The 12,510-nt window shown below is 42.9% G+C and overlaps 1 protein-coding gene across 1 annotated transcript in view; it reads left to right on the plus strand.

The window, feature by feature from the left end:
- The window catches only part of LOC128048485 (scavenger receptor cysteine-rich type 1 protein M130-like), a 123,224-nt gene extending 122,309 nt beyond the window's left edge, over positions 1-915 (plus strand). Inside the window, exon 25 of the mRNA XM_052640886.1 lies at positions 770-915. Coding sequence (XP_052496846.1) covers positions 770-915 — 146 coding nt within the window. The remainder of the gene's footprint in view (positions 1-769) is intronic.
- The last annotated feature ends 11,595 nt before the right edge of the window (positions 916-12,510 follow it).

The following is a 12,510-nucleotide window of genomic DNA, read 5'->3' on the forward strand; positions in this document are numbered from 1 at the left end:
GGGGATGACAGAGGATGAGATGGCTGGATGGCATCACCAACTCAATGCACATGAGTTTGAGTGAACTCCGGGAGTTGGTGATGGACAGGGAGGCCTGGCGTGCTACTATTCATGGGGTCACAAAGAGTTGGACACGACTGAGTGACTGAACTGAACTGAACTGAAGGTCTAATTTGCTCCAGTTATTTCAGTAGCCAGGAGAAGACACTCATTCACTATAAAAGAATATTTCTCCATTTGAGGGCCTGTGCAGTTTCTGAGGAGGGGTCATCTGTGGCTGTACCTGTGATACTATTTGTGAACATTTGGGATCAGAGGTCAAGTCAACTAAGAGCAGACTTGGGTTGTGAGTGAGGAATTCAGATTTTTTCCTGTCTCCAGCTTCCCTTTTATAGTGAATTTGCATCTATCACCTGTGAAAGGAGAACATTTAAATTCCTTTTTATGATTCTTACTGTTGTTGAGCATCTCCTTGGTATTGTGTAGCCTGGAAGCAGGTCTTCCCAGAGCTCCTGTGTGAGCACAGCCTCAGCTCCTGTGATGCAGGATTTCCAAAGGAGCTGAGGCCCCAGAAACCACATAAACTGGATCTGAGAGGACAGCTGGGATCTATCCTCACTGTAACTGATGTGAAATAGCCTGAGCCTCCTGCTCACACCTGGGTCCCAGGGGTGCTTTGTCATCACCACTGGCTTGACTCCCTTCCACTGTCGGGCTCTGTCCTGTCCCCATGTCTCAGTTCTAATCAAACTTCTCTTTACTATTTCAGGCTCTTCTCTGAACTTCTCCAGAGAGGTGGCTGATCCTGGGGAAGGAGAAGAGAGCCCCTGGCTGCTCCAGGGGAAGAAAGGGGACCCTGGGTATGATGACGTTGAGCTAAGTGCCTTGGGAACACCTCCAGTAACTTTCCCATGATCTTGTATTAAATATGAGATGAAGACTCAGATATTCTAATTGCTTGTATTTCAGTAGAGTAGTGCTGACCTATAACTGTTTTATATGGAAATTGCTCAAAATGAAATATTCTGAATAAAGTAACTTTTTGCTGTGTTGGTAATTTAGCAAGTTCCACATCAAATGCTTTTAGAGGATTGGTCCTCAAACACCATTTTCCTTACAGAAAATGCAAGATGAGTGAGCTGACCTGCTCTCTCACCTGTCTTAGAGGCTAATGAGAGCATGATTTTACCCTGGATCACAAATGCTCCAGGTCACTCTTATTTAGAAAAGGATGTAAACTTGGTCCACATTCACACACTCCTTCCTAACAAGATGAACTCATGGAAAAAAGCCCAATCCTGAACTTTCCTGGATGCTCTCCCTGAGATGGCGCATCACCTGTTTGTAACCTGTTCTTGGGCACAAGACTGGGTGTGAGTTTCAAAGTGGAAGGTTGGCTGGTAGGAGAGAATGGATACAACTTTCCTTATCCTGCCTAAATGTTCACAGGCCAGTTCAAAATCTAACTGTACACAGCCACATCTTCCTTTTTCCTCTCTCATTTATTCCTTAAGTGGATACAGACACCTCTTTGCTCTTCTCCCTCATCTAGTTGATTATCCAGTCTTTACAAATCCATTCTTTCTTCTCCATCCCTTCCTACTATTTCCTCAGGATGCTGCTATTTCTTGTCTCTCCAAGGATCTCTCCTTCTAAGTGAATTATATATCTTCAAATTGATGGGGGGCAAATTGATGCTCACCCACACCCTGTATTCAGGTGGGGCAAGGGGGCAAAAGTGGAGACCTAGGCAGAGGGGATCCAGAAGAATGGATGTAGACAGAAAGATCAGGAACAGTTGGCTATTTATGTTTCAGAGATGTGGATATAACTGATCTCTTAGAGGAAGAATTTCAGACCAATGGGATTCTTTGAAAACATCTATTTTCAGATGTTTCAAGATTGTTTCAAGGTTGCTTTAATTTGTTTACTACTGAAAATGTAATTGTGATCCTGCCATGATTCCTCAGGGTAGAGAGAACTGTCATGTAGGAGTGACCAAGTAAAGATTACATTTACACAACACCCCAACCCTCCCACCCCCACTCCTACCAACACCAATTCCATTGTGGACATCATGGAGAAGCTGCTGAACTAATATAAAACCTGAGAGTGCTGGGCTGTTTGTGAGCTGGACCCATTACTTGGTTGATGACTCTGGAACGTTTCCAGGGCTCCAAACTACACTCATGTTTGCAGGTTCATAGTTCTAGGCTGTGCTTGGGGATGGGAAGATGCCCAGGGAGAACAGCTTACATGGGTGTTCACCACTGGGAAGTAGCGAAATAAATGACTAATGATGAAATAAAGCATACACACCAAGAAACTCAGGGAACTCCAAGAAAACACAGATAAAGTATTAAACAATTCAGGAAGAAAACATATGAACAAAATAAGATTGAAAAATATTTGTCATCATCATTATTATTGTTTTTAATTTTTGGTTGCCCTGGGTCTTTGTTGCTGCACATGGGCTTTCTCTAGTTTCAGCAGGCAGGCACTACTGTTCTTTGTGGACAGCAGGCTTCTCTATGCACGGGCTTCTCTTACTGCGGAAGACAGGCTCTAGGCACCCAGGCTTCAGGGCTTGCAGCAAGCCACCTCCTATTTGTGGTTTGTGGGTCCTAGGGCTCGGACTCAGTAATTATTGAGCTAGGATGAGTTATTCTGCAGAATAAAGTCAGTTTTTTTTTTTTTTTTAAACAGAGATAGAAATCCTAAAAAAAGGAAGTAAACAAGGAGTTTGCTGATGGTTTAGTGGTTAGGATTCGATGCATTTACTGCTGTGGTCTGGATTCAGTCCTGGTAAGGAACTGAGATCCCTCAAGCTTTGCAGTGAGACAAACAGAATGACAGAAGGAACCAAACAGAAAAATGAACCAAACATAAATTCAGTTGCTTAAGGTTCAGTTCAGTTCAGTCCAGGGGCTCAGTCGTGTCCGACTCTTTGCAACCCCATGGACTGCAGCACACCAGGCTTCCCTGTCCTTCACCAACTCCCAGAGTTTACTCTAACTCATGTTCATTCAGTCGGTGATGCCATCCAACCATTTCATCTTCTGTCATCCCCTTCTCCTCCAGCCCTCAATCTTTCCCAGCATCAGGGTCTTTTCCAGTGAGTCAGTTCTTTGCATTAGGTGGTGAAAGTATTGGAGTTTCAGCTTCAGCATCTGTCCTTCCAATGAATATTCAGGACTGATTTCCTTGAGGATTGACTGGTTGGATCAGTTGCTTAAGACTACAATGACTGAAATGCAGCAAAATGAAAAATGCTACCTAGAGCATCAACAACAGCAGAAGACTTTGTAACTTAAAAGGCAGGACTATCGAGGTTATCTACCCAGGGGACAAAGAAGAAAATTATTGAACAGGTGTGAAAGAACCTGTGTGAACTATGGGGTAACATTCACAGAAACAACCCGCACATTATTGGAGTCTTGGAAGGAGAAAAGAAGGAGAAAAGGACAGAGATTGTACTTAAAGAAACAATACCAGATAAGTCCCAAATCTGATGAGATTTAGACATCCAAGTTCATGTAGCTAGTAGATCACTCCTCAGAGTTCATTCAAAATGGTCATCCCCAAGACACATTGCTTGTAATCAAGAAAAAGACAGAATTTTATAAGCAGCAATAGAAGAGTAATGCTCACAAAAAATAAATTCCCATATCAGTGGACTTTTTAGAAGAAACCTGACAGGCCAAAAGAGAAAGGGATGATATATTCAAACTTATGTAAAAAAAAAAAAAAAAGCCTACCAGCCAAGAATACGTTTTCTCAGAAAGGTTGTTTTGCATAAATGAAGATGATATAAACACTTTCCCAACTGCAGGAATTCACCAACATTAGGCTTGGCTTACAAGATTGCTGAGGGGATTTCTTCAAATTAAATGAAGGATGCTAATTTTTATATGAAAGAAGTGAAAATATATAACAGACTTGTAAATGTAAATATTGAATCAAATTCAGCACACTCTAACACTGTAGTATGGTAGTGTGCTAACCAGTTAGCTCTAGTCTAAAGGAAGAATTAAAACAACTATAGAGAAAAATATTTTGTTAGCGGATATACAATATAAAAAGAGGTAAATTCTGACATCAAAAACAAAAAGTGTAGAAGAGGATAAAAAGGTAGAGCTTTTGTATGTCATGGAAATTAATTTGTTATCAGTGTGGTATATATATACTGTTTTCTCTGTAAGATGTTTTATGTAAGCCATGTGGCAACAAAAATGTAAAAACCTATGGTAGATTCAGAAAAAGTAAAGAGAAGGGAATCAAAGAGCAACATTATCCAAAATTATCAGTTCACAATTCTAACGGTTGTGTAGAACAGTTGAGCTGCCCTGGTCTCCACATCATCTTTCAAGATTAGCCCCAGAGGACTCTCCTTTGCAAAGAGAAAGACTAATTAAGCTGTTTGTTATTTTAAGCCAAAGAACTCTTTTGACACCTCCTCTCCTTTCTTATATCATGTAGATGGTGTAACTGTACGTTTTTAATCCCCAATTTTCTTTCTGTGATATTGCTGTGTGATTTTAACTTAAAAACTGTCAATGATAAATCATATGAATGAATATCCTGTTTCCTCAATTGCATTTGATTAAGACTTAGTAAGCATCCACATGTTAGTATGTTGTGGTTTATCTCATGTATCTTTAGAGATAGAGATTTGTGGTGTTAGTTGTGATGTATGTGTTGGTGATAAGCTGCTTACTTTTGAAAATCAAATTTTGCCTTGCTAATTGCTGAAAACATTTGCCTTTAAAACAAAAATATTAGCTAAATGATGTTTTCAGAAACATTTCTTTATATTTAAGACAATTTGTCTTCAACATTTAATACAATGCCACTTAGCCATTCAATAAATATTAGCTGAGCATCTGTTAAGTTATAGAGAGGGGAGATACAGAGCTTATACACAGGCACAGGCCTCACTCTAGTCCTGGGCCCTGGCAAGACCTCAGACAATGCCTGCAGACTGCAGGAACCTTGGTTAGCATGCGCAGATTGGGAAGAATCTGATGAAAAGGAAAAGAGATCTGTTCACAGAGTCTTTGATGTTAAAGGAGGAATACATTTTGCTGTATTTCCAGCGCTCTGAGGCTGGTCTGCGGGCAGGACTCAGCTGCACCAAAGCTCCACATGCGATAGCAATCACTCAGGCTTTGAACTCTGAGTGCCACCCCAGAGGCACTAACCTTAGGTCTCAGTGGTTTAAGAATCACCACCCACAAGAGCTCAATAGCTCTGCAGTTGGTAATTACGTCAGCTCTGAGCAGAGGTGGGTGAATCATGAAGTTAATGAAGCGTGTTCTTCAGAGCCTCTCCTTGCTCTAGCCCCTTCCAAGTCCCAAGGGGGGCCCTAGGGCTGTGGTTGAAACAGAGAGGACTCTATGATCCTTGCCCCTCACCGTGTCTTCTGCCTGCCTTTTGCCTGTGGAAAACTTTAGTCAAAGAATACGTTTAATTGGAGAAGCAAGAAACGTGGAAACAAATGAAAACATTCAGAGGAGACTAAATAATAATAATGTGGTCATTAAGCACAGTAAGGACCTTTAGTTCTTTCTCAAGGGTTATGGATGATATTCTGAGCCATGTCCTGGGAGCTTCTTATAGATACAGAACCCCAGGTGGAGCAGTGACTGCATGATGACCACACGGTACCCAGGACTTGAGCACCCACAGTTCTGAGAACTGACCACAAAGACATGGGAACAAGTACACCAAAGCACTAAAGATCAACTGTACCTAAAACAACCAGTGGATGTTTTGGATGGCATTACCAGCTTGATGGACATGAGTATGAGCAAGCTCTGGGAGTTGGTGATGGACCGGGAAGCCTGGTGTGCTGCAGCCCATGGGGTCGCAAAGAGTCGGACTCGACTGAGCAACTGAACTGAACTGAAAACAACCGAGATGATGCTAATCAGACCACTGATGACCAATTAGAAGGTGCCTGTTAGAGATGACTGTGCTGTTTCTGCATATAACCTCCGCCACCCCAGCTCTGTCTATAGAAGCTCTCACCCTCTTCTTGTCATGGGGTGGGCAGAGTCGGCCCTTTTACAGATGTCCACCACCCTCCCCGCCAGTTGCTGGCATCTGAAATAAAACGAACTTTCCTTTCCACCAACCTAGCCTGTATACTGGCTTTTGAGCGGTTAGCCGCCGGACCCCTCACATATACCTTCCGGTTACATGGTCACAAGGAGATAGGTTTTGAACGTGCCATTTTCTTCAGTTGAGGAAAAAAAAATTCAACAAAACTATTTCTTACCCAAAGGTGAAGAATTTAATTAACTACATGGAGAACTGAATCCAGGAATCAGATTTGTTCCGGAAATCCAGAAGAAACAGAAGAGGTTTGGAAAGTACATGCTGCTTTTTCACTAGTACAGGATTGGTGGAATGTAAAAATAAGATCAAAGATGATGAACTGACTAACTCAGAGCAAAGGAGAGCTGTTTCAGGATGAAGGTCAAGATGCTCAGAGACAAAAATGGGGAAATGGAAGCACAACTGTCAGCACAGACTGATGTGATGGGAAGAGGAGCTGCGCCAGCTGTGGACGCTCTTAAACGGAAGTTTAGATCTAGTTGTTGGTCAGTCAGTCATGGTGGCTAGGAATCAACCAAGCCCCCAAGAGGAATCAAGGTGGGACCTGAGGAGCAGCTTGGGGTGAAGACACAGAAGGAAGAGGAGATCCAGGAAAGTACCTGCTTCATGGGACAGATTCTGTCTTCCTTTCAAGTCTTCAGAACAGGCTCTGATCTGAGGCTGGAACAACTGACTCCCAAGTCTCAGAAGGAACACACACGTGCACACACACATTCATGACAAACCTGCAGACGTGCTGTGGGCAGTGAGGCTCCACAGGCTCACAGGTGTACCACGTGGAACACGCAGCTTCTGGGGGCAGGAAAGAGAGAAACTAGAGAGTCGCATGGGTTTTCCATGCCTCTGCTCAGAAGTGACACAGGTGGCAACACCCACGTTTCATTGGCCAGAATGAGTCACTGGGAGATAGAAAAACAGCTATTTGATGATTTACTATTGATGCCACATCCTTGGTAGCAATGCTGTTAGTTTTTTTCTTGCCTTGGTGAAGTTTCTGAGGTACAATTTTGTGCAGAAAGTATATGTCATTAGACCGGCCCCAGAATGGGATTTGAAGAAGGCCTTCTATATCTGGTTCCTTCGTCTGGTGTGTCTCTGGCTCCTTTCTCCACTTCTGTCTGTGCTGAGTCGGAGTACTCAGATTCGTGCCTCCCCTGCTCCCACCCTCCCCACTCAGTATCACTAATTGCAGGGTGATTTTCAGCATTTGTTTATGCATTCATTTCTTTATTTATCCACTACTTCTTAAGCTCTTTCTATTTGTCTTTACTTGACTTTAAAGAGATATTGAAGAGTAAGACACAATATTTCCTCTCAAAAAGCCCCCACTTTAGAGACAGTGAGCAAGGTTTTACAGATTAAATAAACACAGCAGTAATTTTGAGATGAAGGAATTAGAAAGAGTTCATAGACGTGACAACTCTGTGCTTTTAAAAACAAGAGAAGATTTATGAATTTTCTTTCTGTAATGGGCTTAAAAATGTGTCCTCTAGAATTGAAATATACATAAATGTAATATTCTCTGTTTTTATCACTGATTTCATCTTGTGCACTAGCAAGGGATGTATGTGTGGATTCAAAGTTCCATAAAGTTAACACAGACTCTCCCATTTAAAATTTATGCCTCAACTTAGTTCGGGTTCATGGTAATTACTGTCTTGTCATTTCTAGTTCAAGCTCGCTGCTGAGACTGGTTTTCCTCTATTTCCAGGAGGTGTCTTCTTGTCTCTCTGGGTATCTGATGTTGCACTATGGAGGAATGAATGAGGCCAATTCAGTGCCACACTCTTTGTTCGATGTTTCTGGTTGTAGACTGTAAAGGGCTGAACAGAGATAATGGGCTGCACCTCAGCCAGCTCATGACCTTGCTCTTTCCTTCATGCTCTTGTGATGAAGTGGTCTTTGGTAAAGGAGTCTTTACTATCTTGGTCCCATTCATGCAAGGAACACAGATGGTGAAGGGGGTCTCCAACGCTTTGGTGTAACAACTCAGTTAATAATTTTCCTTTAGAGCTGTATACCTCTTTTTATTTTCAGATTTTATTTTATTATTATTATTATTATTTTTACTTTATAATATTGCATTGATTTTGCCTCTTTTTTAAAAATATAAATTTATTTATTTTAATTGGAGGTTAAGAACTTAGCAATATTGTATAGGTTTTGCGAAACATCAACATGAATCTGCCACAAGTATACAAGTGTTCCCCATCCTGAACCCTCTTCCCTCCTCCCTCCCCGTAACGTTTTGGGAGAATGGCATTGAAACATGTATACCTCTGTTAAATTTAAAAATACTTTGTATTTTAGTCTGTCTGATTGGTCCTGAGGAAATGTTCCTCAAGCAAGCAGGTTTAATTATTAACTTTCCTAGCAAAGAGATTACTGAACCTCTGACCACCATTTTTTCATGGATTTGGAAATAATAATGCTACATGTTGTATTGCTTTAGAATCCATAAGGACAGATAGTTAGCCTAAGTAAAAGAACAAGATTCTTTCTGCTCTTTACTTCTGTACTTCTAATTCAACATGGAAGATGTCTAAATTTTTTTACAACAAAATTGCTTCCTGTTACAGTTCTGTGTGGTTTGAATTGAAAATGTGCCAAATGATAAATATATAAACATCCTGACCACTTGGCTGTATCTGATTAAGACCAGAACAGGAGGCTTCATGGTCTTCACCTGTCAGGGTTCTGTGCTTTGTCTTCTTTATCTTCAGATATAGAGAGAAATTTGCAGCGTTTATCCATGTTTAGAGCTGGCTCTCTCAGCACTGCTCTTGTGCTGGGGCTAGGTTGTTTCTAGTTATTGCAATTTACTGCATTCATTGCAGAAAGGTGTTGAAGTGAACCACATATAGGTCATACCATTTAACAGTATTGAAATATCATTCAAATGAATGATGCAGCTTGCACTGTGCTGTTACATCCTCACAACAAGTTAAATTATTTCTCAAAAGATTTCTTTTTGATTGAAATGATTTGTGTAAAATACCAGGCTGCCATTCATTCATTCAGGTATACAAGAGACATCATTACGATTTTTAGTTAGCCAAGCATTGGGGATATGGAGGTGAATTGGACACAAAATGTTTTACCAAGTACATTCGAGTTTATAAAGTAAAATGATTAAGTAAACAACTTAATTTACAAAAGCTCACCAATGGCAAGGTCGAGGTTCTTGAGCAGTTACATGGGACACAGAGAGAAGGGGTGATGTGTGGAAGACTCACAACTCTGATTGGCACCAAGGACCATCACAGCATGTGGTTCCTGGGAGAGTTCTGACAGCCTCGGTCAAGGCTCCAGGTAACAGAATGGAATTCCTGTTCTAGAGTCCTGAGATTCCTGGGATGAGATGGTGGGTGACACCCTAACACTGCTTCTCTACTACTACTACGTGTGTGTGTGTGTGTGTGTGTTAGTCGCTCAGCTGTGACCAACTCATTGCAACTCCATGGACTGTGGCCCCTCCAGGCTCCTCTGTCCATGGGATTTCCCAGGAAAGAATACTGAGGTGGGTTGTCTTTTCCTTCTCCAGAGAATCTTCCTGACCCAGGGATCAAACTCAGATCTCCTGCATTGCAGGCAGATTCTTTATCATCTGAGCCATCAGGAAAGCGGGTTAACAGTAGTACACAATACTACTACTATGTGCTACTGCTATTGCCTTGATAGTTCCGTGGACAGAGGAACCTGGCATGAGTTCTCATTCATGGGCCACGAATGAGCACATCAGCATCAGCGCAGGTACTACTGTTTACTAGTGTTGTAATATCACATACTAATGCCAACTCACTTAATCTCCACCAAAATCAGTCATCTTTGTGGGATCATAACCCTCCTTTTACTAATCAGAAAGTGTAAGAACCCTGTTCAAGGCCCACACTTGGCCTGTGGCTAAACTGTGTGTCAAGACCAGGCGGTCTGGCTTCCGAGCCTGTTTTCCTGACCCCTGTACTGCACTCTCTCATGTTCATTGTGGACACAGCTGGGTTAGGGTCCTCCCTAAAACTTTCCTCCTTCAAGTCTTTGATGAGATTGGCTACTGAGATTACTTCATGTGTCAGAAAGATGTAGCTTCATCCAAGGGTGAGTTGGTCCATGTTGACCCTGCACCCCCAGCTCTGGGGCAGAGGGTGCTGTGGGGACAGGCTGCCAGCCCTGAGTTTGCCACTCCTTACAGCCCATCCCTTTCTGTAAACTGTCTGGAGACCTGTGACATCTCCATCCCAAGTTGAGACCATGTGTACCTGGTTCACTAAACACATCTGTGTGTAATCCTGTGGGAGGGATACTGGACCCCAGGAAGCATGTCCTGTGTTCAAGGTGTCTGGTGGTTTCTGGTGATGGCGTGGAGTCCATACCTGGGTAAGGAATGATGACTCTGGGCCCAGAGGGAGTAGAGCATCAATTCCAAGTGACTGAGCAGATCCTGGTCTTACTTCAGCAACTGAGTTTAAATTTTGATTTTGATATTTATAATCAGTTTTTATGATTAATCTATTAAAGGTCCAGATATAGAAGGAGGTGGGGTCAGGTACAGTCATGGGGCTTGAGAGTGAGAGGACCAGATGACAAGGAAGTGATTCTTGCATAAATAATGGGTAAATATTAGCCTATTTAGAGGAAGAAAAGCATGTGTTCAACTGTCTTTTCTCCCAAGTCTCAAGTAGGAAGGACAGGCATGGCGGGACAGAGAAGTTGTGTCTGCTGCCTGGGATGAGGGGTCCATCTGCTGGGGGATGTGGCAGGGCTGTGGACTAACCTGCAGCTGCCCTCAGTGTTGGCCCTACTGAGACCTTAAGGGGGCCCGTGGGTGGCTCTTGAAGCTGTCTCTGAGCTCCAGTGGGGACTCTGGGGCCTGTGTGTCACAGATGCTTCCTTCCACATCTGTGCTGAAAAGACGGAGTCAGGATGAGGGGACCTCAGGGTGGGCTTGTGTGGACCACAGGGCTGCATCATGGGAATCTTGAGCCTGAGGGGGCATGAGGAAAGGGGGCAGCACATTAGTGACCTTGAATTTCTATGGGTGAGCTCTATCTTGCATCCCTTATGGCCCTTCTCAGTCTCTCTATTCATCCCTGGGGTACCTTCTGGGAGAGCATCTGGGAGCTTCTCTGATGAGTGGAAACAGAAAAAGGCAGCAATGGCTACACTGGACATCATCCCTTCTGCTTGGATCTGTCCCCTCAACCCACCTGGGATTCCATTCTTGCCTCCACCTTTCTTCTTAAATGCAGAACAGAGGACGTGGGTTCATTGGTGGTTTCAGGTAGCATGAACCCCTTTCTCTTCTCTGCTTCACTCACCCCTTCATTGCCCCGCGCCTGCAGCTATTGTGTAGGAGACTTTCTATTTCCCCATCTCTCTGGAGCTGTTCCCTTAAATTATATTTTGTGTCTTCTTTAGTTATGGTTTTATAATACAAATGTATCCTGATTCTTGTCAAACCATACTCTCAGCATATAAAGGTGGCACGTGAGGTTTAGAAATCTTTAGTCTTTCTAAAGTAGAATTCTCTTGTTTTCGTTGTTTTGTCACTTAGTCGTGCCCAACTCATTTCGACACGGTGGACTGTGTCTGGCCAGGCCATTCTGTCCACGGAATTCTCCAGGCAAGAATACTGGAGTGGGTTGCCATTTCCTTCTCCAGGGGATCTTCCCGACCCAGGGATTGAATCCACGTCTCTTGCTATGTGGGCGGATTCTTTCCTGCTGAGCCATCAGTGGAAGCCCCATGTTTTCTTCTAGAGATCCCTGCTCCTATTTTGGTGGGCTAGAGTTGAATGATGACTCCTACTTTCTCTTTGTTTCCTTTAAGAGCAATCTCTTTCTCTCTGTCAGCATCATTTAGTGACTAGCTGAAAGAGATACTTCACATAAATGAAATGCAATAAAGGGAAAGGGATTTAACACATCTGAATATCCCTATAGGGAACCCACCTGCCAATGAAGGAGAAGCAGATTCGATCCTTGAGTCAGAAAGATCCCTTTAGAAGGAAATGGCAACCCCCTCCAGTATTCTTGCCTGGGAAATCCACTGGACAGAGGAGGCTGGCAAGCTACAGTCCATGGGTTGCAAAGAGTCAGACACGACTCAGCATGCAGGCATTTGCTCCAGGACCCAGTCTCCAGATCACTCTGAGAAGGGGGAAAACCCTGCAATCTCATCCTCCCAACTTGATGGGTCTCACTTCATGCTTTCACAGTCACCTGTGAATTCCTGTACTCCTGTCCTCATTTTCTGCTGACCTGATAAATACACTCATATTTCAAGGTGTGCTTCTCAAAATCATTTATATGCATATATACACCTACCTATGCACATATTGATTTTCAATTTATAATAATTCACTGAGCTGATAATTTATGCTTTGGGCACTTT

The sequence above is a fragment of the Budorcas taxicolor genome, chromosome 5 (assembly GCF_023091745.1).
Source record: "Budorcas taxicolor isolate Tak-1 chromosome 5, Takin1.1, whole genome shotgun sequence".
Lineage (NCBI taxonomy): Eukaryota > Metazoa > Chordata > Mammalia > Artiodactyla > Bovidae > Budorcas > Budorcas taxicolor.